Here is a 26,467-nt window from a genome sequence, read left to right as displayed (position 1 = left end):
TCATGAACCTTAAGTTACTAACTTAACTGTAACAACGGATGTCTGGTGATGGTGTGTGATATTGGTAAAAGACGGTGCTGCGGTTGATAAAAATTTTAGCTATTCTATAATAAGTGCGATTGAAAGAATAAACGAATGAATTCAAATTTATTTGAAAAAATATGCAATTTTCACAGCCAATAGGGCAGTAATACCGTGCCGGTGGTGTAATGATGTCAATAATAATAAAAGTAATAATTCTACTACATGTTTTATGCTCATTCATGTCGTTTAGCTTAACTTACGTATGCAGAAGTAACAGAAACGCAGGTTCGCTTCGTTTGTTATATTTCGTTCAATTGGTTTAATCGGAATAGAGTTCTAGTCTAGGTTTAACTAGGTTAAAAACTGTTCCAATTTGTTGGTCATATTTGTTGCTGGCAAACAAACCAACTTCGGCTATTCCGGTCATCTGAATCCGATTGAAATGTGATGACATTTACTTAAGCCATATGACGACACACTTGAAATTTATGTGTTAAACTTTTGAAGCACGAATGGAACGAATTTGATTTATGAGTGAATCAGAAAATTAAAATGTATTTAAGGAAAAACATTTTTTAAAAGTGTCGATTTTTCGCAGTGTATAATTGAATACTGTGGCGGCCAAGTGAGAAGAATCACTAGCGGCCCTTACACGAGCATTAAAAATGTCATTTTAAATGATGACTAACTAATGATGTAATTCAAATTTGTTTGAAATTTCGTCATTAGTGCACCACTACACGTTCATTAAAATGATTTTTTTTTTACTAATGACATTTTTAATGACTCGTGTAAGGGCCGCTACTGTCTCTTCATGTGTTTCATATGCAGGGTAGTTTAATTGCCAAAACAATTTCTCCGGTTTAGAGCTAGCTACAAGCTCGAGTCCCGTCTCTGCGGTAACATTTTCGCGATTTTCATTACATAGTTGCATTCGCATGTCATTTTTCCCATCTGCGCTCCCCGTTAGATACAGATCAAATTCAAAACTAGCACAGGACGGCTCTACGTTTTAACAATACTAACACAAATCATTGTTAACACTGTTTTAATCGCTCACAGCTAAGCCTACGCAGCAAGTCCATGTTTTTTTATCTCACTTCTTTATGCAGATACCGAATGGTGTGACATATTTGCACCATTTGTAGGCTTAGACCGGGCCTCGCCTGAATGTCTGTGGAACATGTGCAGCAGCTCCCTCCGACATGGCCACTCAACACAATCTATTTTGATAGGCACTTTCAACGCCTCTTCCTTGTATGGCAAAATCATGTCGCTGGATTAAAGCAATGCTGACGACAGAAAGGTCAGCTTTGGAATGAGAACACAATCAGCCGCCGACCTTCGATTTTGTTAGACGCTGAATAGTGTAGAGCAAATAGACCCCGGTTCGGAGTTGCATTGGCAATTGGGCTCCGAACCGAACCGATTGAAAAGCTAATCAACCATTCTCAATACGGCGTATAAGGCTAACTTTTTTTTCACACGCAGTTCACCCAGCAGTGGTTTGTTTGTCGTTGCATCAGGATGATAAATCACGTGCGGTTTGGTGGAATGCTTTTGCTGCTTTTTTCAGTTAATAATAGCCTTCTCATATGACGGTATGTTTTCTTGCAGGTTGGCTCTATGCTGATTAACCGGGTAGCGAACACCGACATGACGTGGCACCAGGAGGTAACGAACGCCGCACCCCGAGTATCTCCCATCGTCGATCTTACACTGGACGATACCTCGGTCATACGGGCGATTGACAATCTTAACTTCATCCAAATGAAACGTAAGTATGATTTAGCGTTGTTTAAGAGTTCAATAGTTTGTCGTAGGAGGAGATGAGTAATTCGTTCGCGACTGGTTCCAAAAGAACCAATTGCTCTGATGGAATCAAAGAACATACCTGGTATGTAAGCTTCAAATAGGCATTAAATGGATGGTACCAAACGATCGAAGTTGTGCATCCGCAGATTTGTGACATATAGTATTCGGACAATGTTAAGTTTGTGATTTTATTTGAAGAACCCCACAACCGAATCTCATCTAATGCTTGATGAGACTTTAAACACTCATGCTCTATCGGAAGCTACATAGAAGAGATGGGTTTCAACAAAACGAAAATGACACGCAAACTGTGGCATTGACTTCTTACCGCTTGAGGGTCATGGGAAAAGTTCATATTTAGAATGGGAAAAAGGGCAAGAAAACCGTCGAAGCATTTGTGAAGTGCTACTAAAATAGACACAAAAGGAAGTCAAATTTTGTATCGGATTGTGACTGGCTATGAAAAGTGGATCTAGTTTGAGAAACCTAAACGCAAACAATTGTAGGTTAGTTTAAATTGATTCGACATGAAAACAATGCACTGCGTTTGGTAGAATCAGCGAGGTGTTATCTATCAAGAGCTGCTAAAACAAAGTAAAACGTGTGATACTTAACGTTAAAAGCAACTAATAATCCGAACAGTTCAGTTCAAACGACCAGAATATGGCACCAGGAAAGTTATACTTCCTCATGATAATCACCCTCATTCTTGTTTACGGCCGTATGCGATACGTTCGAAAGTATGTCAAATTTGTATTACCGTTTACGTTCGAATCAATAACACTTTCAAACATTGTGCATGTATAATAACAACGCCAATCCAACTTTTAACCATCAGTTCTGATACAGACTTAAGTTATAATGAAAAATGTTTGATATCATTAGTATTTTGACTTGTTTTTTCTCTGTTTTTGTATCATTATGATTGTTTACGTCCGTATCGACTATTTTTTTTTTTCTTCAGATCGTTTATTTGATATGGCACATAGCTTTAGCTCAGAGGTGCCAAAGTCTGTATTGTATTTTTTCGTACAATATAATTACAATTATTATTTAACATATATACATACACATACAAGGTTGGTGGGAGAGTTAAAGAGTGGGGAATACATTCATGGTTAAACTATAGAAAATTTAAGGTTAGTGTTGAAAAAGGGAGCCGAATTACTGGCGGTTACTCCAGGTTAGTATGGAAAAAACAAATAGTTACATACACACTCAAACAATATACAACAACAAAAAACAAATAATAATAATGTAATAACTTCAAAGTCTTCGTGTAATCTTCGTTTCATTTTGGCTCAAAATTTCCGATGTGTGATTACCAAAAACCAATCAGTACGTCACCATATGGCATTTTGGGGAAAGGTGAACTGTAAAGGATGTAAATAAAGAAAAGCAGTAACTAGATTGATAAACCAATATTTTTCAGAAAGATGTAAATCGAGTACATATAAGTGCAATCGCGACTTGCTAGTACATCTCGCACCGGCACATTTGGTGGCCTACCTCGGGCCCAAAGGGAGTCTCTTAACTGTAATCTTGCGAAACGATTCAGGGCACATGACCACACAATATGCTCGATGTCGTGGTAACCATTGCCACAAGCGCAGATACCATTTTCAGCGAGGCCAATTCGCCAGAGATGCGTACCCAACTCGGAGTGATTAGACATAAGTCGGGACATCACACGAATGAAATCGCGACCCACTTTCATCCCCTCAAACCAAGGCTTCGTCGATACCTTTGGAATTATAGAGTATAGCCAACGTCCTAGGTCTCCATTGCTCCATGAAGCTTGCCAACTTTCGAGTGTCTTCTGACGAGAAATGCTGAAAAATTCGTTGAAGCAGATTGGTCTTTCGTAAATATCACCTTCCAATGCGCCCACTTTAGCCAATGAGTCTGCCTTTTCATTGCCCGGAATAGAGCAATGCGAAGGGACCCAGACTAACGATATTAAATAAGACCGCTCAGATAAAGCTCTTAAATGTTCCCTTATTCTCCCCAGGAAATATGGGGGATACTTTCCTGGTTTCATCGCCCGGAGAGCTTCTATTGAGCTTAGACTGTCCGTAACGATGAAGTAATGGTCTTTGGGCAAGGTTTCAATGATCTCGAGGGTGTACTGAATAGCAGCTAATTCTGCGACGTAAACTGAAGCCGGATCACTGAGTTTGTAAGAAGCGGTGATGTTCTGATTGAAGATTCCAAAGCCAGTGGACCTGTTGATGTTTGATCCGTCAGTGTAAAACATCTTTTCACAGTTGACTGTTCTGAATTTGTTATTAAAAATATTTGGGGCCACTTGAGGGCGTACGTGATCCGGGATTCCACGAATTTCTTCTTTCATGGATGTATCGAAAAACACAGTAGAATTAGAAGTATCCAAGAAATGAGCACGGTTTGGAATATATGAAGAAGGATTGATATTTTGAGCCATGAAATTAAAGTACAAGGACATGAAACGGGTCTGAGAATTGAGCTCGATAAGCCTTTCGAAGTTTTCAATCACCATCGGATTCAAGATGTCGCATCGGATTAGCAATCGATATGAGAGATCCCAGAATCGATTTTTCAACGGTAAGACGCCCGCGAGCACTTCGAGACTCATCGTGTGAGTCGACTGCATGCAACCTAAGGCAATACGCAAACAACGATACTGAATTCTTTCCAGTTTAATGAAATGGGTGTTCGCGGCGGATCGGAAGCAGAAGCATCCATATTCCATAACGGACAATATCGTTGTTTGGTATAGCCTTATTAAGTCTCCTGGGTGAGCTCCCCACCAAGTTCCAGTTATTGTACGAAGAAAATTTATTCTCTGCTGGCATTTTTGTTTCAGATACCTAATGTGACATCCCCAGGTTCCCTTGGAGTCGAACCAGACCCCGAGATATTTAAATGTGAAGACCTGAGCTATGGTTTCACCCCTTAGTTGAAGCTGTAATTGTGCTGGTTCTCGCTTCCTTGAAAATACAACCAACTCAGTTTTCTCCGTAGAGAACTCGATACCCATCTGAAGAGCCCATGATGACAAGTTGTCGAGAGTATCTTGTAATGGTCCTTGAAGATCGGCAGCTTTGGGTCCTATAATAGACACAACGCTGTCGTCGGCAAGTTGTCTTAGCGTGCAAGATGTATTGATACATTCATCAATGTTGTTCACGTAAAAATTGTATAAAAGGGGGCTTAAGCATGAGCCCTGAGGAAGACCCATGTAACTGAATCGTATTGTCGACAAATCACCATGCGCGAAATACATGTGTTTCTCGGACAATAGATTATACAAAAAGTTATTCAAAACTGGCGAAAGACCATGCTGATGCAACTTCTCAGACAGGATATTTATAGAAACTGAGTCGAAAGCCCCCTTGATATCTAGGAAAACTGATGCCATTTGTTCTTTACGAGTAAATGCCATTTGAATTTCTGTTGAGAGCAACGCAAGACAATCGTTCGTTCCTTTCCCCTTGCGGAAGCCAAATTGTGTATCTGAAAGCAAACCATTAGTCTCGGCCCAATTGTCTAGGCGAAATAGAATCATTTTTTCGAACAATTTTCGGATACAGGAAAGCATAGCAATCGGCCTATACGAATTGTGATCGGAGGCTGGTTTCCCTGGTTTTTGAATGGCGATCACTCTCACTTGTCTCCAGTCGTGTGGTACAATATTACCCTCTAGGAACTCGTTGAATAAATTCAGCAAGCGTCTTTTGGCGGTGTCAGGCAGATTCTTCAACAAGTTGAATTTGATTCTGTCTAGCCCCGGAGCTTTATTGTTACATGACAGGAGCGCAAGTGAGAACTCTACCATTGAAAACGATGTGTCGTTCCTGTTTGATGACGTGACGTGGGTGATCTTCAGCTCCGGAACAGAGTCAGGACATACTTTTTTAGCGAAATCGAATATCCAGCGGTGAGAATATTCCTCATTTTCGTTCGTGGTATTATGGTTGCGCATTCGTCGGGCCGTATTCCAAAGAGTGCTCATTGATGTTTCTCTCGACAATCCCTCTACGAACCGACGCCAATAACCGCGTTTCTTAGCTTTAATTATGCTTTTCATTTTAAAATCTAACGACGCGTATTTTCGATAGTTATCTGGTGTTCCATTTTTTCTAAACGCGATGAAAGCTGAAGTTTTTTCTACTTTCAGCTCTGAGCACTCTTTGTCCCACCACGGGTTGGGAGGATGGATGTAAGTTTTCGCGCCGGGTACACGTTTGGTCTGAGATTGAATCGCGGTATCGAGAATCAAGTCAGCCAGAAATGTGTACTCTTCCTCCGGAGGAAGTTCTTGTGTTGTAGCTAGTTTCTCAGATATCGAATTTGCGTAGTATTTCCAATCAATATTTCGTGTGAGGTCATACGAAACATTGATTGTCTCCAATGATCTCAATCCGCTAGTGATTGAAATTACGATCGGCAAATGATCGCTACCGTGGGGATCAGGGATTACCTTCCACTTGCAATCCAACCTTAGCGATGTCGAACAAATGGAAAGATCCAGTGCACTTGGTCTCGCTGGTGGTGCAGGAATCCGTGTCATTTCTCCCGTATTCAAAATGGTCATATTGAAGTTATCGCAAAGATCATAGATCAAAGTTGATCTGTTATCATCATGAAGACAGCCCCATCCCGTACCATGAGAGTTAAAGTCTCCTAAAACTAACGTTGGTGTAGGAAGGAGAGTTATGAGATCGCAAAACCGTCGGTGCCCAATCGAGGCTCTTGGGGGAATGTAGACGGAAGCAATGCAAAGGTCTTTGCCTTTCATTGTGACTTGACATGCGACAACTTCAATATCTGGTATCGAGGGGAGGTTAATACGATGGAAGGAATAGCACTTTTTGATCCCTAAAAGTACTCCTCCGTACGGGGTTTCTCGATCCCAGCGAATAATGTTAAAATCGTGGAAGTTGAGGGGTATTTCAGAAGTTAACCATGATTCACATAAAGCAAATGCGTCACATTGTAAGTTGTTTATTAAGAATTTAAAAGAATCTATTTTAGGAATGATACTTCTGCAATTCCACTGTAGAACAGTGATCAAATCCTTAATCTCTTTCAATGATTTAGCCATTGAAGGATATGATCGCTGAAAGGAGGGGCCATTTTGCAGTCAACTGCTTCAAAAATGATTCAACTGTGGGTATAATAGCTATCACAACGCTTTTAAAAGGATCAGGCATGTTGAAAGTAGATAGGATCCACTCCACGATGTCGGAAAATTTTATAAACCCAGCACTGGTCTGATTCTCTGACTGATCTCGTGGAACACTGAGGGGTTTTGATGTTCCAGGAAGTGCTGGATACTCCTTGTCGGATCTAAGATTTCCTAGACCTGGAGCAATTTGCTTTGATTTTTTTGGAGCACTAAGTTTAGATGTTGTATTTGATGGTCCCTGAGAAGATATCTTCGGGCCTTTACAAGGAAGTTTGTTGGACGAAATATTTTTTCGCTTCCTAAAACTTCTAGGCACAGTAGAAGATGTACCTTCTTGGGGATCGTCAGACTCACATTCGTCAGCTGACAAGCAAGTAAAGAGATTAGTATTAGTCGGTGGTGTAGCTTTCTCTAGCATTTCAGCATATGAACGCTTGGAACGCTCTTTAAGAGACTTTTTCAGTTTATCTGCGCGTGATTTATATGTTGGACATGAAGAGATATCATGAGGAGTATTCCCACAGTAGACACATTTTTCAGAATTTCTACTGCACGATTCGTCCTCATGATTTTCTCCACATTTACCACACCTATCTTTATTACCACAGTGAGAAGCGGTGTGACCTAATTGTTTGCATTTTATGCAGTTCATAACACGTGGCACAAATAGACGAACAGGAAGACGAACCCTGTCCAAGAGGACGAAGTTAGGTAAAGCGGACCCGGCGAAAGTTACTCGAAACGACGCTGACGGGAGATAAGACTTGGTTCCGTCTTCAGTGATTGATACTGAGCTCAATTGCTTGCAATCGAGTATCTTCACTTTCTGAAGTAAAGAATCTCTGAAGCCACCAGTTCCATAATTCAACAAATCCTCGCATGTCAGCGTCGAATCCGTAACCACCCCGTCTATTTCCACTTCATGAGCGGGCACGTATACGCGGTACAGTGGAACAAACAGCTCGCATCTAACAATATCGTTTGCCTGTTGTACATTGGAAACAACGACTTTCAATTTATCTGGTCTGATTTTTTCAATTTTGGTCACGGCCGAAAATCGTTTCGTAAGATCTTGTGAAATTTTCAAAATGTTCAATGGTTTTCCTTTGGTCCGGAAATACACCACCCATGGTCCGGTTGATATAGAGGGATAAATTTTAAGTCTAGGTTTTTTGATAGTATCCATCGGTTCCATTGAATCTAAATCCATTATAATGATTTCAGCATGGATTTAGATGGATTCACGTAAAAAAAAAAAATGAAAGTAATTCACGTGAAATTAATAAAATGAAAGTAAAGAACAAATACTAAACTTAAAGATAACACAAAAATAAGGAAACAAAGAATACTTAATTAAAGATACACTAAATTGAATTTGATACGTCTCCCAGTCACGGTGAGTTAGCTTTGTTAACTCTCATCCAAATGATCAGGAACGATAACAGCAATGTTCCGAAGAGGTAACGATCCAATCGAATCCGGAAAAATCAACGCTAGACGTCTCTGCTCTGCTTGCTGCTTCAGCAACACGTCCAAGTTGATACTGTGCCGATATCCAAACACAGGCTGTTCCACGGTTCTTGATTTTTTTTTTCTGTCGTGAAATTTCACAGAAAAACTTGACAGAACAATTTTTATCGCGTCCAGTTTTGGCGAGGCCTACTGAGAATGTGTATCGACTATTTGACACATACTTTCGAACGAATGCGGACAAGCCATTTTTGTTACTCTCGGGAGATTAAGCAGTGTGCCTTAAAAATTAGATTATTGAATAAAACAGCCATTCTTGTATTCATTTGATTGCAATAACATTTACATTCGAAAAGAAATTTGTTGGAAATTGGCAAAACTGTTTTCAATGTATTCGAACGGTTGATTCGCAACATTAAACTGACGAATCCGAATCACGGCATTTCGTCTATTCGCCTGTAAACAAGAATTCGTTCGTACGAATGATGTTCGAATACACGTATCTTTTGAAACTTAACTGGCATACATTCCAGCGTTTCGCATCTGGTTAATCACAAGAATTGAAATGACTTCATTATGGCTTATCATTTATTTGAAGAAGTTTACTGATATTTAAAAATTGTGTGGCAAATGAGTCGCGTTTGAATTCGTTCGAGTGAAAACAAGAATAGCTTACTCGTATTCGTTTAAAAGTATGCGTTCGTTATATGGTCGATACGGACGTAAACAAGAATGAGGATAAATACTCCGTCTCACACTCCAGAACTGGCTCATTTAAGGTAATATACATGATAAGTTCTTGAATTGTTTAAAAAATATATTTTGTGAAAATAACTATTATTTCTGTAGTCATTTCCATTGGGTTTGCACAACAAAATAAATTTAGTTAAAATATTTGCCGTGTCTACAATTTGCAGGTAAACGCACCGTTCAAGAGAATATTGTTATATGTAAACTAGAGTAATGTGAAAGTGAATGTTTCTGACTAGTTTCAATAATATGCCACTCAGATCAGAATGCCTCATAAAGTGGGGGAAATGCACCCTTACAAAGAGGTGTTTTTAGAACTATTTAGTAATCGTTCTACGCCAATTCAAACACGCTATTCAAACACGGCGCCTGGTGTGTGTTTGAGTCATGCTAAACCCTGCGCTCCTGTTAGTTCTATACATTAATTTCAGGTAAAATAGAATTTTACTGTTTTTTTTTTGTCGTTATAATAACTATTTTGTGTAAAATATTGTTTTACTAATGTTGCATTGGGTACTGTTATTGCGTAATGACAGTTGTCAAATTAACAATATCAATGTGATTTCGATCTAAAATTATTGTTTTCATGAAACCTTCATCTAGCATTCATTTCGCATCATCTAGTATTCATTTTATTGCGAATCAAACAACCGGTTGTGTTCCGTAGAACAAGAACGCGGGGCGCGTGGGGATTCCGAAATCCTTTAGCAAATCAAACCACCGTTTGAGTGTAGTTCAATTTTAGCTTAAAGCTGTAATTTATTTTTAATATAGATTAAGTTTTAGTAATAATTGTAATTTTACTCACACAAATCGGTATGCCTTTATAATTTTACGCAGTCTCCCGCACCTAGTGTAAACTTCTAGCTCAATGTAAGAAAAATGTAGGTTAGAATTGAATTTTTACATAAGTTTCAATTATTTACAATAATCTTTCTTCGTAGATTTAAGCTACCAATAAGTTTTAACTAGGTTCTAAGTTTAAACAAAATTTTAAAGATTGTAACTTTTAATTACTTTTAATATTAGGTTTAAGTTTTAATTCTTCACAGAGATAGCTTTTAATACTCGTGTTCGGTTTTATATGAAACAATTTCGGACAGTTCTTTTCGCTACACGCTTAATAATTTCCCGCCACTCGCTTCGTTAATTTTTTCATCGATATCAGTGCTGCCAGTTTCAACATCCTCCCCCCCCCCCTAACACTGGCCACCAGGCTCAGTTTTAACATCCACCTCTAAGACAGCCAATCTTGAGACAGGTCTACGCATTACCCCCCTCGCAGTTTGAATAATTGATTGACGAACCTTCCCGTCCGCTCCTTTGAGTACTGTCTGTCACGAGTCCATCTTCTCCAAAATACGTCAAGTTGATACAGGATCTGTTTCCACGAAGTTCGCAGAGCTGCTCCTGAATCCGTTGGCTTAACTGCTGGCTGACGAACGTCACTGGAGTTTCCCAAAAGGAAGTGATTGGGTTTATTCGCTTCGCTTTCCTCTGAAGTGTATGGTAGATACGTCAAAGGACGAGTGTTGACTATCGTCTCTGCTTCGACAACCAATATATGTAATGCTGCATCGTCAAGCATTACGACAGTTATCGTACGCAGTTTGCCTTGCAGTTTTTATAGAACGAACCATTCTTTCCCACGACCCACCCATGTGTGGGCTCGCGGGTGGTATAAATAGCCATTTCGTGTTCGTGTTGGTAAACATTGTTGCAAGTTCTCCTTGTATTTCTTGCATCTGTTCCCTCAACAGTCTATCAGCTCCTTGGAAGTTAGTTCCGTTGTCGGAATGTATCTCTACCGGAGAGCCACGTCGACAAATGAACCGCCTTATGCACTTGACGCACGAATCAGTACTGAGGTTATGAGCAACTTCAACGAGAACGGTTCTAACGGTCAGGCAAGTGAATACAGCGATCCAACGTTTTGCATTACTTCTTCCAATTTTAACGAGTAGCGGTCCAAAGCAATCAACACCTACATAGGTAATCGGTCGAGTGAAAGTAGTCAAGTGTGCCGCTGGTAATGGAGCCATCTGCGGTATCTGGGGCCTGACTTTGTTGATTTTGCACCACTGACAAGTTTTTGAAAACTGTTTCACTGCTACTCTCAGTCTTGGCACGTAATACTTCTGGCGTATTTCGTTAGTTACGGTTTCGTGATTACCATGTCGAAACTTACGATGGTAATCGTCCAGCAGTAAACTTATGATTCCAGCGGTAAACTTATGATTCCGTGGGAGTATGACTGAAAACTTTGCTTCTAAGTTGATGTTAGGAGCCTTCCCGATTCGTCCGCCAACGCGAAGCAATCCATTATTGTCTAATATAGGTGACAACTGGAAGATGACGCTACTTTTGCCTATGGATCCTGTATTCTCAGCCGAGTCTCGCTGGTTTTTTATGAATTTCGCCATTTCATCGGGGAACGCCTGCCATTACACCATACGCATCAATGAATATTCTGCCGATTTTAGTTCCTACGATGTTAAAATTCCGCTCACTGCTTCTTCTCCAATCTGCTTCCGCTTCAAATTTGCCAGAAATCTTGCCACGTACGCGGCGGTTCTTACCACCCGAGAAAGCTTCGAAAACCGATCCAGATCGATCACAGGTTTCGGTAACACAGCTTTGCTGTGTGAGTAACAAGGACGCAACTCTTCTTCCGTTACTACAGCAGAGTCCTTCTGTATAGGCCAACTTATTTCCGGTCCGCGCAGAAATTCTGGGCCTTTAAACCACATACTGTCTTGCGTCAGCTTTGGTCCTTGACCCCACTTGCAGCATCGGCTGGATTAGATTTTGAGGGCACCTACCGCCATTCGCTAACATTCGTTGTCGTAAGCGATACGATACGACAGGCCACGAACTGCTTATATCTGCGATGATCTGCTCGAAGCCATGACAACACAGTAGCCGAGTCGCTCCACAAATACTTCTGCACTATGGCGAGACAGTGACCTTCTTCAACGAATTTCATGCGATCCCAACACCGCGGCTTGCAATTCCATTCTAGACACCGAGAGAGGTTTTAACGGAGCCACTTTTGCTTTTGCGGAAACCAAGGTACATTCTCCTACTCCATCAGAATTTACTAAACGAGAATAAACAGCCGCGGAATAAGCTACTTCGCTAGCATCGACGAAAACATGCAGCTGTAATCCATCATAACGTTTTCCCGTCGCTTGGTGGAAATAACACCTTGGAATACGCACATCGCTTACTTCTTCGAAGAGTTTAGTCCATTTCTGCCAACGCTCAAAAATTCTATCGCTCACTAGTTCGTCTCATTCGATTCCCGATCGCCAGACATCTTGAAGAAGCATTTTCCCGTGGATATGGAAAAGACTCAGAAGTCCTAGCGGATCAAAGAATCCCATCAGGCATTTCAGTATCTATCGCTTTGTGGGTCGCTGATTGTCATCAACCAGGCTCTGGATCTCGGTCGACATCATCGTAAAAAAGTAGAGTTCATCGGTTTCAGTACTCCACAGCAATCCTAGAACGCGTTCGAATGCACCGAGCGCCAGCTTCTTAGTAGAAATCCTCCTTCTTCGTGAAACATGCGCATTTCTCGACTGACACGCACAGCTTCTTCAGTGCTCTCATAACTCTCCAAGCAGTCATCCACATAATGGTTCTCGACTATTCCTTCTACGACGCGAGGATATCTTTCCCGAAACTCTTCGGCGTTTTTATTTATTACAAACTGCGCTGACGCTGGCGAGCACGATGAACCTAATGTAGCCACATCCATTAGGAAGATTTCCGGAGTATGCGAGGGATCCGAACGCCAGAGGAATCGCTAAGAGTGCCGGTCTTCTCTACGTATAGAGATTTGGTGGAATATCTTTGATGTCTGCAGAGATTCCAACTTTGAATTGGCGAAAACGTAACAGAACTGCTGGCGCCCAATTCGTAAGATTGCGTAAAATTATAAAGGCATACCGATTTGTCTTAAAGAAATGTTCCGTAGAACAAGAACGCGGGGCGCGTGGGGATTCCGAAATCCTTTAGCAAATCAAACCACCGTTTTAGTGTAGTTCAATTTTAGTCTTAAGGTGTAATTTATTTTTAATTTAGATTAAGTTTTAGTAATAATTGTAATTTTACTCACACAAATCGGTATGCCTTTATAATTTTACGCAGTCTCCCGCACCTAGTGTAAACTTCTAGCTCTAAGTAAGGAAAATGTAGGTTAGAATTGAATTTTTACATAAGTTTCAATTACTTATAATAATCTTTCTTCGTAGATTTAAGCTACCAATAAGTTTTAACTAGGTTCTAAGTTTAAACAAAATTATAAAGATTGTAACTTTTAATTACTTTTAATATTAGGTTTAAGTTTTAATTCTTCACAGAGATAGCTTTAAATACTCGTGTTCGGTTTTAGATGAAACAATTTCTGACAGTTCTTTTCGCTACACGCTTAATAATTTCCCGCCACTGGCTTCGTTAATTGTTTCATCGATAATAGTGCTGCCAGTTTCAACAGGTTGGGAAATCGAACACGGGGAACATCATACGAGGTCTTATGTTGAAACTACGTAAACCGTGCCGTAATGACACCGGTATTTTCCCAACTCTGGTGATAAGGAGTGTTAAACAGTTCCCCAAATTGAGCACTCCTACACATATACATTGACACAAATGATTGATGTACATGCCCCTTTAATATTCTTTATCACACATATCTAGATCCCACAAAGATACAATATTGTCCATGTTGCATGATTTTGAAAGCCTCATTGACACGCGTTATCCGGGGGGTCAATCCGCACTCATGTCTGATCTTGTTCAAATGTGTCTTTCTTCTACAATGCTCAATGCTGATTGAATCATCTAATGATTGATCTAACATGAATCAAGATCCATTTTAGATCAAAATCACTACCAATTTTGTGTGACGAAAGATCAGTACCGATATTGATTGATTTGATTTGAAGATCACTGATCAACTGATCTTAAAAAGATCAGATCAGTAGTGATCTTTATTACTCCGAATACCAAGGGGGTAAAAAGTTACGCGGACTACCAAGGGTACAATGAAAAGTGGGAACGCTAATTTGTTTGTTTTACATCCAATATATTAAACTCGAAAACTTCCACGAAAGTGTAGATTTTTTGAAATTTTGATGTAAATATAAGATTTTACTCCTAAAATTTTACACGTTGCTAAGTTCGTTGAGTTGGTAAGCAAAATTACTTAGACGTGCACTTACGTCAAATCCACGTAAGTGCCTACAACTTCTTCAATTTTAAAAACTTCTATGGAAATATCGATTTTTCGAGATTTTTGGTGAAGTAAATTTAGTCGGTTGGTACACGAACATTCTTGAATGCGTGATTAGCTTAGTCACAAAAAACTCTAAGATTTAAAAATTTCTGTAAAAATACAAAATTTGTTGAGATTTTCAGTAAATATGATAGAATTTCCTGTGAAAATTTTTAATTGAAGCAATATTCAATCGATTGGTGATAAACAATGTCTAAATGTTCGATATGAATTTCATGCTAAGTGTCAAACAGGTTCAATTTTATTTTAATTTTAAAATTTCTGTGAAATATCTAATTTTTGAATTTTCTTTAGTAAATTTGAAACTTTTTTTCCCGTGGTTTACAAAAATGCTTAGCTGTACTTAGCATTCGTCAAATACTTCTAATATTCTAAAATTTCTGTGAAAATATTGAATTTTTTGAGACATTTTCAGTAAAGTTGAAATTGTTTTTTTCTAAAACATATAGCAAATGCAATCTTTTGGTATATATAAATGCATATGTCGTCGCGTTGAATTTGAAGATATGTCGAAAATACGAAGTTTTCGTTAATTTAAGCTTGGACTTTTGGTTTCGTTTTTGATCATAAATTTCATTAACAAAGTTTAATTGAAAAATTTTCTGTTCCATTTATGATGTGAGGGACGTATTTGTCTAATGGTAAACAAATTTTCAATATCGGACTTTTTAACAGCTGAGATATGACCAGCCAAGATAAGCGTTCACACTTTTTTCTCAACAGACTTTAGCTGGAACTTTTTATGATAATTTTGAATAGAATATTCCGTTTTTCATCGTTTTCAAATGGATTTTATTCCGAATGAATTTATCTTTCTAATGGCAAAAAAAAATTTGAAATCGTTCCAAAACTGGCTAAGATATAGTCAGTCAAAATTAGCGTTCCCACTTTTTTCACCCCCTTGGTATTCGGAGTGTTATTGGGAAAGATCACAAGCAATCTTTTTCGATAGTGATCTCGATTTTATGATTTTTTTTTTATCTTGAATTTCCCAGCTCTGGTATTGAAATTCAAAATGAGAGTTCAGAAAAAACAGCAATCGATTAGTTATACCAAATTTTAGCCGATGAAAACAGCGAAACAACTAATACACTCAAGTCTTTTTGTATGCGGGAACACGTACCGCTTAAAAAATCGCATGAAATAACGCATATATGCGAAAATTCGCATAGAAAAAAAACATAACTTTGGAAATTAGCAAAAATAAACATATTTTTTTGGCAGATGTTCTTAAAATTCACGAAACATCGAGATTTGGTGTACATAAAACCGCATAGCTTCGAAAACTCGTTAAAAAATGGTGACGGGTATTTTGTGATAGGTAAGTCGATGTCTTTTACGATGCCCATCTGGGTTCGATTCCTAACTCTCTGCACGTTGGGTCAGAAATTTTTTCTAGCCCAAAAAGGCGTATGATCTTACGGTTGAAACCTTAATAATCGAACAAAAATGTCGCATAAAAGAAGTCGCATGAATTTCAAGGATCCTAATATATTCCATCACTTTAAACTCGTAGGTACTCGAAGGTGGATAAGAAAAAACGCTCCCTTCGAATAAGTGTTAAAAAGCGTTCTGTCAATATTACAAAAAGCTTCTCGTTTCAACGATTAACAATTTGACCTAATGATCCTACTCAAAAGGCCTACCATTAAATCATACTAGTATTTATTTCGTCTTTTAGCCTGAAGGCCTACTAGAACAGGCACGTACTTGAACCTTCGGCGAAGAAAAAACAACCCTCTTGTATTTCCACTTCTAATATCATTAAATTAGTCCCGTTGGCGGTTCTTCGGAGTGAGCTTTGCTGCGAACTTTATTCTCCTAGCCGACCACGGACGGCTCTCGAGTTTCTTCCAGTCATGAAAATTTTTGAATTTAGAAGTAATGCGACACTGGAAAACCGAACTGTGAGTAAAAGACATCGAGAAAAGGAGACGAGGCAAATTAATTATCTCGATGCTTGTCGCTTGAAGTATGTGTACAACAATAACATTATCTATGCTGCTAGTGATACTACTTATAACAACATCAGCTCTTGAATGTTAATCAACCAGACAGAACTTGAAGGATCGTCTGGACGGTATTATATCGAGACTCCGGCACTGAACGGAGGCTCTTCGATCTTGTGCTACAGTCAAGAGTGCTTCATTCCTATCAGCATCATGCATATTGCTCACGATTTAGATATACCAACTACAGATAGATATGTACGTTTGATTTTGCACATTAATAAAAATGCAATTATCTTTCATGCAGCTGCTAAGGAAGGAGAAGAACGACTGCCAGCAGGTGAGAAACGATGACAAGATAATGCCAATGAATAAAATAGCGAACGACACATTCGCAGATCGATACTTTATGGTGCATTTCGAGTGTTTATTTATATGTTCTTTCCATTCGCTTCACCCTTCTGTTGCCTTCAATGTATCATTCGTTCAATTTGGTAGCGAAAATCGTTTTCTTCAGTAACGATGATTTATTTTGCCTTTTTGTTGTTCTTTTTAATACGGTCGTCTTTCCTGCCATTTTCGTATCATTATTTCGCATCAGAGAATCATGCGGCTCCTTCAGTCCTCACTGCAAACATACGTAAACGGGACAGCAAACGAAGTGTAAAATGAGTAGCAATTGGGAGCAGCTTATGTCCCAAGTGGTACTCAAGCGGCGCTGCTGCTGAGACGATTTTCCGGAAGTTCTAAAGATAGCGACTGATAGGGACTAACCTAAATTTGATCATCCACTAAAGCACTAGAACATCGAGGCAATAAATTGTGTTTCCTTCTTCCAAGTAGTCACGTTAGCAGGCAAAGTTAGCCAAAAAGGACACACACACTGCAATGCCCCAATTCTAGATATCCAGGAACATTGTCTGTAGGGAAAACGATAAAGTTTCACACGTCACTGGGAGTTGATATATGTGCAGTGTGTGTGTCTATCCTTTTCAAAAATCGCAAAGAATTCTTACCCTTCCATCGGGATCTTCCATTATCAGCCACTCTTGGATAGCCTCGAATAATGGAGTGACGACATGGTTAAAGTAGTAAAAATCATTGTATCGATTCGATGGTCCTTAACTAGGTCACACAAACATGATTAATGTTTACTAAATTCAACGATTTATATACAATTGTATTGTGCACTTTTCATCAATATTTTGGTAGCTAGAAAGTAGTTTTATTTTTTCTTTAATTTTGCACAGCTTTCGAAACTTCAAACAATACGTGAAACAATGCTCAACCAATTGCCTGAAATTTACAGGCAGAAAACATCGCGAGTCGTATCTGTTTAAAGTTCGTTATTGAGTTTTGATCGCTTTAATTTTTTATAACCAATGAAGAACGAGGAAAAACTTTGTCCAACATTGTGCGTTCGGTACCGAAAGTAGCTCCATTATTAATTCAAATTATTCATTTCCATTTACTCGGCTACCCGGGTTTTTGTTTGCTTTCATATCGTCGAATTTGCCTACTGGAAACTGGATGCCGCTACTGAAAACTGGAACTAATACAACAAACCGCTGCGGAACATCAACAGTACCCCTGGCACCGATTATCATTCCTGAAGATTGTTCCGCAGAAAACAACTCGGTAACCGTTGCGTGGCAGCCGCCCAGTCATTCGTTCGTGCAAGGTTACGTCCTGGAGCTGGATAATGGAAGCGGTGGCGAATTCAGGGTAAGTAAATCACCAATCCACTTACTAAAAGTGCCGTAGGGTACTTTCAAGTTCTCGAAAACGATGTTCTCGCTGGACTATGTAACTCGTACATGCAGTTCTTTGCGTAAAATCAATCCGTTTTCAATTTAGACCAAGTATAGTAGAAACTAGTTGGATGCAATACTGTACTTTGTCACAGTACAGTAGAAGAGATTCCTGTCGACTTGCATCCCCGGAAATAATTTATTCACTAACCAGTTCATCCTAGATATAATTCTCGTTAAAAAATGAATATGCTGTCAGTAATTTATTGTTGTTGCATTGCAAATGCAGAATGTTTTTCAAGATGTTCCGCTTGCTTTCACTGGAATACCAAATACCCAAACAATCCTCTGATTAAAAATTGTGGATCGGTGGAGCGAAATTTTTCTAAGGAATTTACCTTGGGACCAAATAAGTTTCATTTGCGGGAAATCATTTCTCTATTCTTGAACTTGGAAAATATTCTTCTTTAAAACTTTTATTTTTTATTATGTCGTTTCGTTCTTTGCAACTTTGGGGCGTAATATATTGAATCGACATTTCGACGAACGACGATAGTCGGTTCCAATAATTCAAAGGTGATGATTTTGACATTGAAGACAAGTAGCGCCTTATAGGGCATATTGTTTGAAGATTCGTATTGTTTGAAGAATTAGAATTTTAAGGTTTCGCGCAATGAAATCTAAGCCAACGGTTTATTTCAAAAGTTTGAAGTATTTATGATCTATGATTTGTTAAGGTTTCTGGCGAACGCTTCCGACTTCGGAGATATAATTGAAAAAGTGACCTAAGCTTCCTATTCGCTCAAATTGCTCGGAGATAATTGAACCGATTTTAATAAACTTAACCTTGAAGAGGCCACCACATCGAATACATCTACGAACATTTCAAACATGTTTTCAAGAAAATTCTTACTTGCAGTCTTGCGACCGGACATTTTCCAAGAGCTAGGAAGAAAATAATTGTTACATTTATTCCCAAAGGCGGTCGCGACACTTATGAAGAAGCAAAGAGTTTCAGGCATACCAATCTCAGCTCATTCCTTCTTTCAACAGAGGAAAATGCATACCAGCGTGAAAGGTCCACTACAACCCCGTTACATGATGTTGTGTAGAACATTCAAAAAGCTTTCTCACAAAAGCAATCTTGCTTGGGAGTTTTCCTAGATATGGAAAGTGCCTTTGATAACGTGTGTTTCAATTCAATTCTGGAAACATCTTTGTTCATCGCTACCTCACGGCAAGCAGAGATTAGCAAGCTAAGTGTCTGTGGGTGTCCTCAACGTGGTGTACTACCATCAATTTTATGCAATCTAGTCGCTGATGGTTTGTTATGGAAACTTAAAGACCTTGGATTCCCGAAAATCATCATATATTGATGGCCGGTATTAACATTATCACTCTCTTTGATTCAAGGTCTGAGGACAGAAGGCCACGTGTTGAGTTTTAAATCGACCACGTGGCTCGCTCAACTCCCTTTGCGTATCGTATTTCTCTTGTACTCTCTCGTATATGAGCAAACTGTACCGGGTTGCCAGCATACATTCTATTATTTTGATGAGAAGTTTTATCACATTAATCTATCGTATGGGTTGGACATTACATGGATTCCAATGAACAATGAAAAAATATTCAACATTCACAAAGATTGAATGTCTGTGTGTTTGGCAGCCTTGTCGAGCCAATTTTATTTCTCTCTCCTTTTTCAGAATGCTATCAGGAAATCAAAGCGAAAAAAAATGGCGTATAGACTCACTTGTGGTCTCGAATGGTTACTCACATGTAGTTTTCCTTTCAAAACATTCAGTGTAAGATATCTTCTTTGTGTGGTTGTCTGTTTATTTGGAACGACACAACTTGATGAATACATAGTTTGTTACAGAGCTTAAAATTGTCACTATGTCATTCGTAAATGACCACATCCAAAAGAAACGAAGAGAGACTGAAGCATTTTCGTCTTTCATTGCAAAAAAAGAGAGTATCAATGTTACCGTCACTCGTTCCTCTATGACAAGACGAAACCAAACTAACGTCTGCGGGGAGAATCAGAATAATGTCAGTTCTCATTCTTTTATTCGATGTAATGAATCTGTGGCGTGTGGCTAAAAAAAAGGTTACTAAAATATGATAAATCGAAGTAACTACACCACAGAACCTCTTTGGAAACCAACCCGCTTAGATGCACATAACAAAATCATAACACAAGTATATCAACAGTTGATATGTATAACAATTTGTGTTATTTTGAGATATTTAACAGATGAATACAGTTGAAAGTTAAAACTTATGATAACAATATAATATCAAAATCAGTTATGATGTTTTATTTTCATTTGCTAGACTCATGATAAAGTTCATTATTTGAAAAAAAAAAAGAGTTTTTCCGTTCCGAAATATAATGATAAGAATTTTTAAAAAAAACTAAAAGAAAAAATTAGATCACTAAATAAATTACTCATTTAATAAAAAAATCATTCAACAATTTTGAATTGAAACGATGCAAACAATTGGCTGTGATATAGTTTTTCTGTGTTGAATTTGCTATCTAATTTATTACAACTGTTGTTATAAATTTTCTGTTTTCGGACTTCTGCAGTTATATCAAATTCATTAATAACTGTGATACAAACGTTTCAAAATCTGTTACGATTTTGTTCCCGTTAGAGTCTTTTTTGTTATGATTTTTGTTATTTTAACAGCTTACCAGCCAAAAATATTTCAAAATTTGTTACAAAAGATTTCTGAAATAAATTACTCCGGTTGTTATAATTCTTTTATTACCATCTGATCGGGAAAACTACTACAGACTCGAGCACCAACAGGTAAAAGTCATATTGTGAAACCTTTTTCTGTCATTTTCGATTCACAAAACTTCGGTTGAATATCGACACGGCATACTATGGGATTTTCACTTAAAACCGCAAATGACTGAAAGGGCAAATGAAAGAAAAAACACAATTTTGAAACTACTGTTCCGCTTATGTCATTGACTGGACATAGATCTCGTTCTCATAAATAGTAAGCGCCATTGACAGTGACATTTATTGCTCGTCATTTTCGTATATTTTGTATCAATGAAATGATTTTTTTTAGCTCTGGTTTGTTATACGGACGGTTCTTTGTTGGATGGTCGTGCTGGTGATGGTGTCTACTATAGGCTTTAGTAGTCTCATCCATTTGATGCTAGAGCAGTCTCATCCATTTGATGAATACTGTACTGTGTTTCAAGCAGAAATCTTTGCGATTTTGTGTGGGGTACAATCGATGCTTCAGCAGAGAATCTGTGGTCAGAGCTGATATCTGTCACTTTCATCTAGCAACATTGTACGATAAAGATTGGATAGCTTATGTTACTGGACAACTGCCAAGCAGGCCTTACAAATTATCATGTATTGAGTGTCTGAGAGTCAGTGTGTCAAACCTGAAATTGATTTGACGATGATTTTAGTTAGCATGTCAAGGTCATTCGACGTGACTGACAAATTGCAACTCTGTCGGTGGTAAACGAAATTGTTTTTGTTCCGACAGTCAGGCAGCTTTAAAAGTATTTAGTTCGAACCAGTCATGAACCAGTTTTGGTCAAGTAATTGTACAAATAATGAACAACGTCTAAACATGCAAGCTTGCAAATCTGAGGTATCATTTTCACCAGAATTAGAATTAGCTCTGACTGGACAACTCAACTATGTCGTGGTGAATATTATTTGTGAGATTTGTGCGAATGCGACTACGGTACTTCATATCATCTGATATGAAACTGTCTGGCATTCCCACAACAAACGAATGCGGGGTTTCGGTTCTCCATACATGGTTGAATCTGTTTATGCGGAGCTAAAATTGAAGGATATTACATCGTTTCTTATCCAATGTGGCAAGAAACTAAAGTCAGAGGGTTCATCCTTCATCCTGGACTGAATGCATATTTTATGTATTGATTTTAAAAGGTTTTAGCATATTGTTTGACATCTCTTATGGCACACACTTCTGCTAATAAATATTATGAATCATTCTGCATTCTTCCGGGAATGTAGAATGGTGTCGCTTTTATAAAATACCTCAATCCTTTCGGGGGTTAGAGGTTTTATCATATGTGCATTTTGGCACATGCAGAACGTTGAATATCTTTCCTAGGGTGCAGAACGATTTGTTTCTATTTATTTTGTGCTGTTTTTTTCACATCACCCACTGCACAATTCCTGCCCACGTTCTTTTTATTTTTCTCTTCTCATCAGGAAAATGATTAGAAGACATTTCAAGGCACAAATTTCCAGATAAATAGAGGAACGTGCCACCTGAGCCAATTTGTTCTGAACACCTGATGTAAAAATATATGGAAGCGGGTAGTTTCGCCAGAACTGATTTCATTTAGAAGGGTTCAGCCCAATTAGCTGTAGTATTTTAATTTTTCTGCGTGTAATATTAGGTAAGTGGCGTCGCTTTGATTAGGTGTATCTTGCGAGATGTGAAGTTACTTGCGCGGTACATTATTCACGCTGTTACTTCAGTGACTGTCAGTGACTTTGGTCGCATGGGAAGATTCGAATGTTGGTAAAATAAGTCAGCATGCTGTAAACGAAAGACTTGGTTGTCGAAATGTTTTATGTCGGGAAAATTGTTATTCCCTCTTCCGTCTGCTATCGTTGGCCAGTATAGAAGACACGATAGACACTGTTAACCTGCATAGCGTAGAGCATTTGGTGCGGGTGTACGTCAGAGCTCTAACGGAGGAGTCCTCCGTTAGAGCTCTGAAGGATGCCTGATATAAAGCAGTGAGATTAACCAACTCACCATTTTGTGGGCCGTGGGTTCCACGATGAGGACTCAGTTGGCATATGCTGCATAGAAACGAAAATAGGCTATGTCAGGACTGGGTAGGAAAATGTTCAAATATTTATGGAGGGTGCCTGTCGAGGGATTTCATGAACAACCTAGCTAGCAAAGCTGATATCCTAGTTGAAACGATGTTACTGCAGTATTTTGACTGAGAAGAAAGAATAACATTAATTGAGATTTCGGTTCTGGAGCAGAAGGTAAGGTTTATAAATTCAGTGGCGACGAAGAGACCAATACACAATCTGGTCCCTGACTCATATATTTTCAACTACATAAATCATTTTGACACCTAAATTTTTCCTGCTGCCATGCACTCGGTTTGCTTGCTTTCAATCCTATAATCCGTTGAACAATTTTATGCAAAGTGGTACGTGTTACTTTTCCGGTCCAGGACTGGTACCGCACCTAGTAAATGTGTTCCGTCGGTGGAGATAGGTTCTATCAGTTCTACTTGTATTCGAATGCAAATCGAGCTAGTCACATTTCACTTTTGTGACTTGCTACTCGCAGTTTGAAAAGAGGATAGCATACAATTGGTGTGCAAACTTGTTGACTTTATCGGTTTTTGAAATACGCTCTGTGTCTGTTTGATTTGGATAATTTGATCGAATTGGTGCATTTTCAAGTGTTGAAAGATCGACAACTACGGGCTTAACAGTTGATGTATAAGAATGGTATAAAAATACGACCCGTTTAAGTATTTTGGAATGCAAAACCGAATAAAAATTGACTTTAAAAATTTAAAACCGATCTACAAAAAAAAATTTTCGATTTTGATATAATTTCGTCCGAAAACCAAACGTTCATACATTGGAAAATCGGCACTTTTAAGGAAAATAGGTTTTTCTAACAAAAATTATTTCTTGTCCAAACTGATTTTTTGTTTTTATTGAACATCCGTTATTGCAATATCTTCTTTTTACCTTTTGATTAATTTATTACACAATCCATCACATTATCACTTGATTTTTAATGTTCAAAGTGATATCCGACAAGAAAATTGGAATCACGAATTTTGGATGAAATACATCCCGCAAATAACGCATTTTCCGATTATGATTGATTTGTATGGGAAAAAAAGTTATTAGAAAAGTTAATAATTTGGGTCAATCTGATCATATAATTATAAAAATTGTCATGACTTTGTTAGATGATAATATGTATGGTTTCGTGATTTTTAAATCATGCCAACTGTAACGGATTTCTTTTTGTTTTGTATTTAATATTTCATAATTTGAGCAAAACTAATGATCATTTTCAAACCAAAAACTACTTTTTACTTCCACTAATAAGCTAGTGAGAAATAGCGGAAAAATCAGCCATAACGGTTATACTGGTTCACTGAAGACGAGATTGTTCAAAGATAATCATAGACACGTAATAAATATGGAAAAGTGAGAATTTCTTTCAATAAGTGTACTTTGAAATAGTAGTAACGGTTTATTTTTATCTATAATGGCTTTTTTCTGTTTGGAAGGCTACTTCCGTTTCTTAATTCTCTGGAAGCGCTTGCTCGTTGTAATGCTTTCTTGGGCTGCCGAAAATACAACGGTAGTGCATGATGTGAATAAATATCAAAATAATCCAATTTCGAAGCAAAAACACGTCTCTTCGTTTCAATCTCAACCTAGCAAAGCCAAAATTCGCTTTGAAATTTTCACCACGATTGTGTTTACTCCCCTACACAAAAGCACGGAGAGTATTATAATGCTTTGTATACCATATTTGCCCCGAAACGCCACCACCAATAAAAATTCGCTATGTTTTTTATTTCTCGTTCCCTTCGGCAAACGCTTTTCATGCTCCACGTCTTGACGACTGCTCGGAAAATGGTCCCGGACCGTTGATCGTTACGGAACAGGAAGTGTACTGCGGAAAGGAGACAATCTGCACCGTCGACGGGCTGCACTTCAACTCGATGTACAACGCCCGGGTGAAGGCTTTCAACAGTACCGGCGAGGGTGACTATTCGGAACTCATTGGCTTGCAGACAGCGGAAGGTGAGTTGATTCTCTGTCCCACACCGTTATATGAATTATGATTTTTGCAGCTAGACAAACATTCGTATCCCGTCACAATGGTGTACATTCAGTGAAACGGAATCCTTGCGATGCGTAGATGCAAGAATAAAAAGATAAACAAAATTCATAATGTTCTACTTGACTGCTTTTCAAGGATGTAGAGCACTTGAGTCGGGCTTTGAGTTTTTTTTCTGATACGAAACTGTTGTTCTAACGAGCGATAATGATGACATAAAGGAGTGATATTTGCAATACTGTTCTACAGGGAGAAAGCCGTTATGAAATTGATTGTGGGGCTGTCTTGGGGATGCCATTGGATGGAGTACTAGAGAAGATTTTGTTAGAATTTAGAAATGACAATTGCGCTAGATTTTAAAGCATCATGTTTCAACTGTTGCCGATTTTTTGTTAAAAAATAAACTCGCAGTTTTACTTCTTTTGACTTTTGAATTATTGCTAACAATGAGTATTGTAATTTAACAAAAATTTCTGGATGAACTCTGTTCGTGAAAATGCACGGAACGACCGAAATCAGCATTTTCGCGAAAAATTTAGTTGATTTGCTGATTTTAGTTAGTTATTTTTTGAGACAACTAAAAAAATCTTACTTTTGCTGATTTAGATTTTTTATTCTCATTCCCTTAATAATAATAAAATATTTGTTGAAATGACTATTTTTTTTAGTTGAATTCACAAATTAAACGTACTGTCATTTCTTAGCTAAGGCACACTTCATATCCAGTGAACTAATTTTTTAGTTGAATTAAAGAAATATAATGTTGTTTTCAACCAATATGAATGGTTGAATTGGCTTCTGCAATCTGCAGCTATATGGCGCCCTGTCACCGAAACGGTAACACCTTAATGACTACTAGCCACTAGATGGCACACTACTGCCGAAAAAAATTCAGACGCGGTTGTCTTTTCTATATTGGCAGGTATAAATACGATGTTGTGTTGGAGAAAAAGACATAAACGAAACGTAAACATCTTTTTGAATTTTTTTTCTTCTAAATCACTGTTTCTTCATTCTCACTGAAAACTTTGAGCACTCGGAAAACAAAAACCGAATACAAATAGTACACCGGACGGCGCAGCTCGGAAGGTTTGAAGATACAAAAAAACTTCATCACAATTAGAGTGAAACATTCGAAATTCACTTCACTGTTCCGCGTAAAAACATTATTACGCACAATCGCTTCAAGTGCGCACAAATTCTGAATAAATACGATTTCCACTAACAGTTTACGACATTTTTACATATCGGTTTAGAAATTTAAATAAAGATATATCGAACACATGCGAAAAACATCAAAACAATGTTCAAGCAGTTTCAATAAGACTGTCCTTTTTAGCTTTTTAATGGATTGTTTTGCTTTGACACT

At 38.2% G+C, this 26,467-nt stretch overlaps 1 protein-coding gene across 2 annotated transcripts in view; it reads left to right on the top strand.

The window, feature by feature from the left end:
• Positions 1-26,467, top strand: part of LOC131426981 (E3 ubiquitin-protein ligase TRIM9) — a 284,818-nt gene that overhangs the window by 245,851 nt on the left and 12,500 nt on the right. Inside the window, exons 5-8 of one of the 2 annotated variants that reach the window (XM_058589832.1) lie at positions 1,642-1,801; positions 16,788-16,820; positions 18,066-18,205; positions 24,923-25,061. In XM_058589832.1, the coding sequence (XP_058445815.1) occupies positions 1,642-1,801; positions 16,788-16,820; positions 18,066-18,205; positions 24,923-25,061 (472 nt within the window). The remainder of the gene's footprint in view (positions 1-1,641; positions 1,802-16,787; positions 16,821-18,065; positions 18,206-24,922; positions 25,062-26,467) is intronic. The other variant, XM_058589833.1, reaches the window with a different exon arrangement.

This window comes from Malaya genurostris, chromosome 2 (genome assembly GCF_030247185.1).
Source record: "Malaya genurostris strain Urasoe2022 chromosome 2, Malgen_1.1, whole genome shotgun sequence".
Taxonomy (NCBI): Eukaryota; Metazoa; Arthropoda; class Insecta; order Diptera; family Culicidae; genus Malaya; species Malaya genurostris.
Note: the sequence above shows the minus strand (reverse complement) of the source record. Positions and strands in the feature narration are given on the sequence as shown.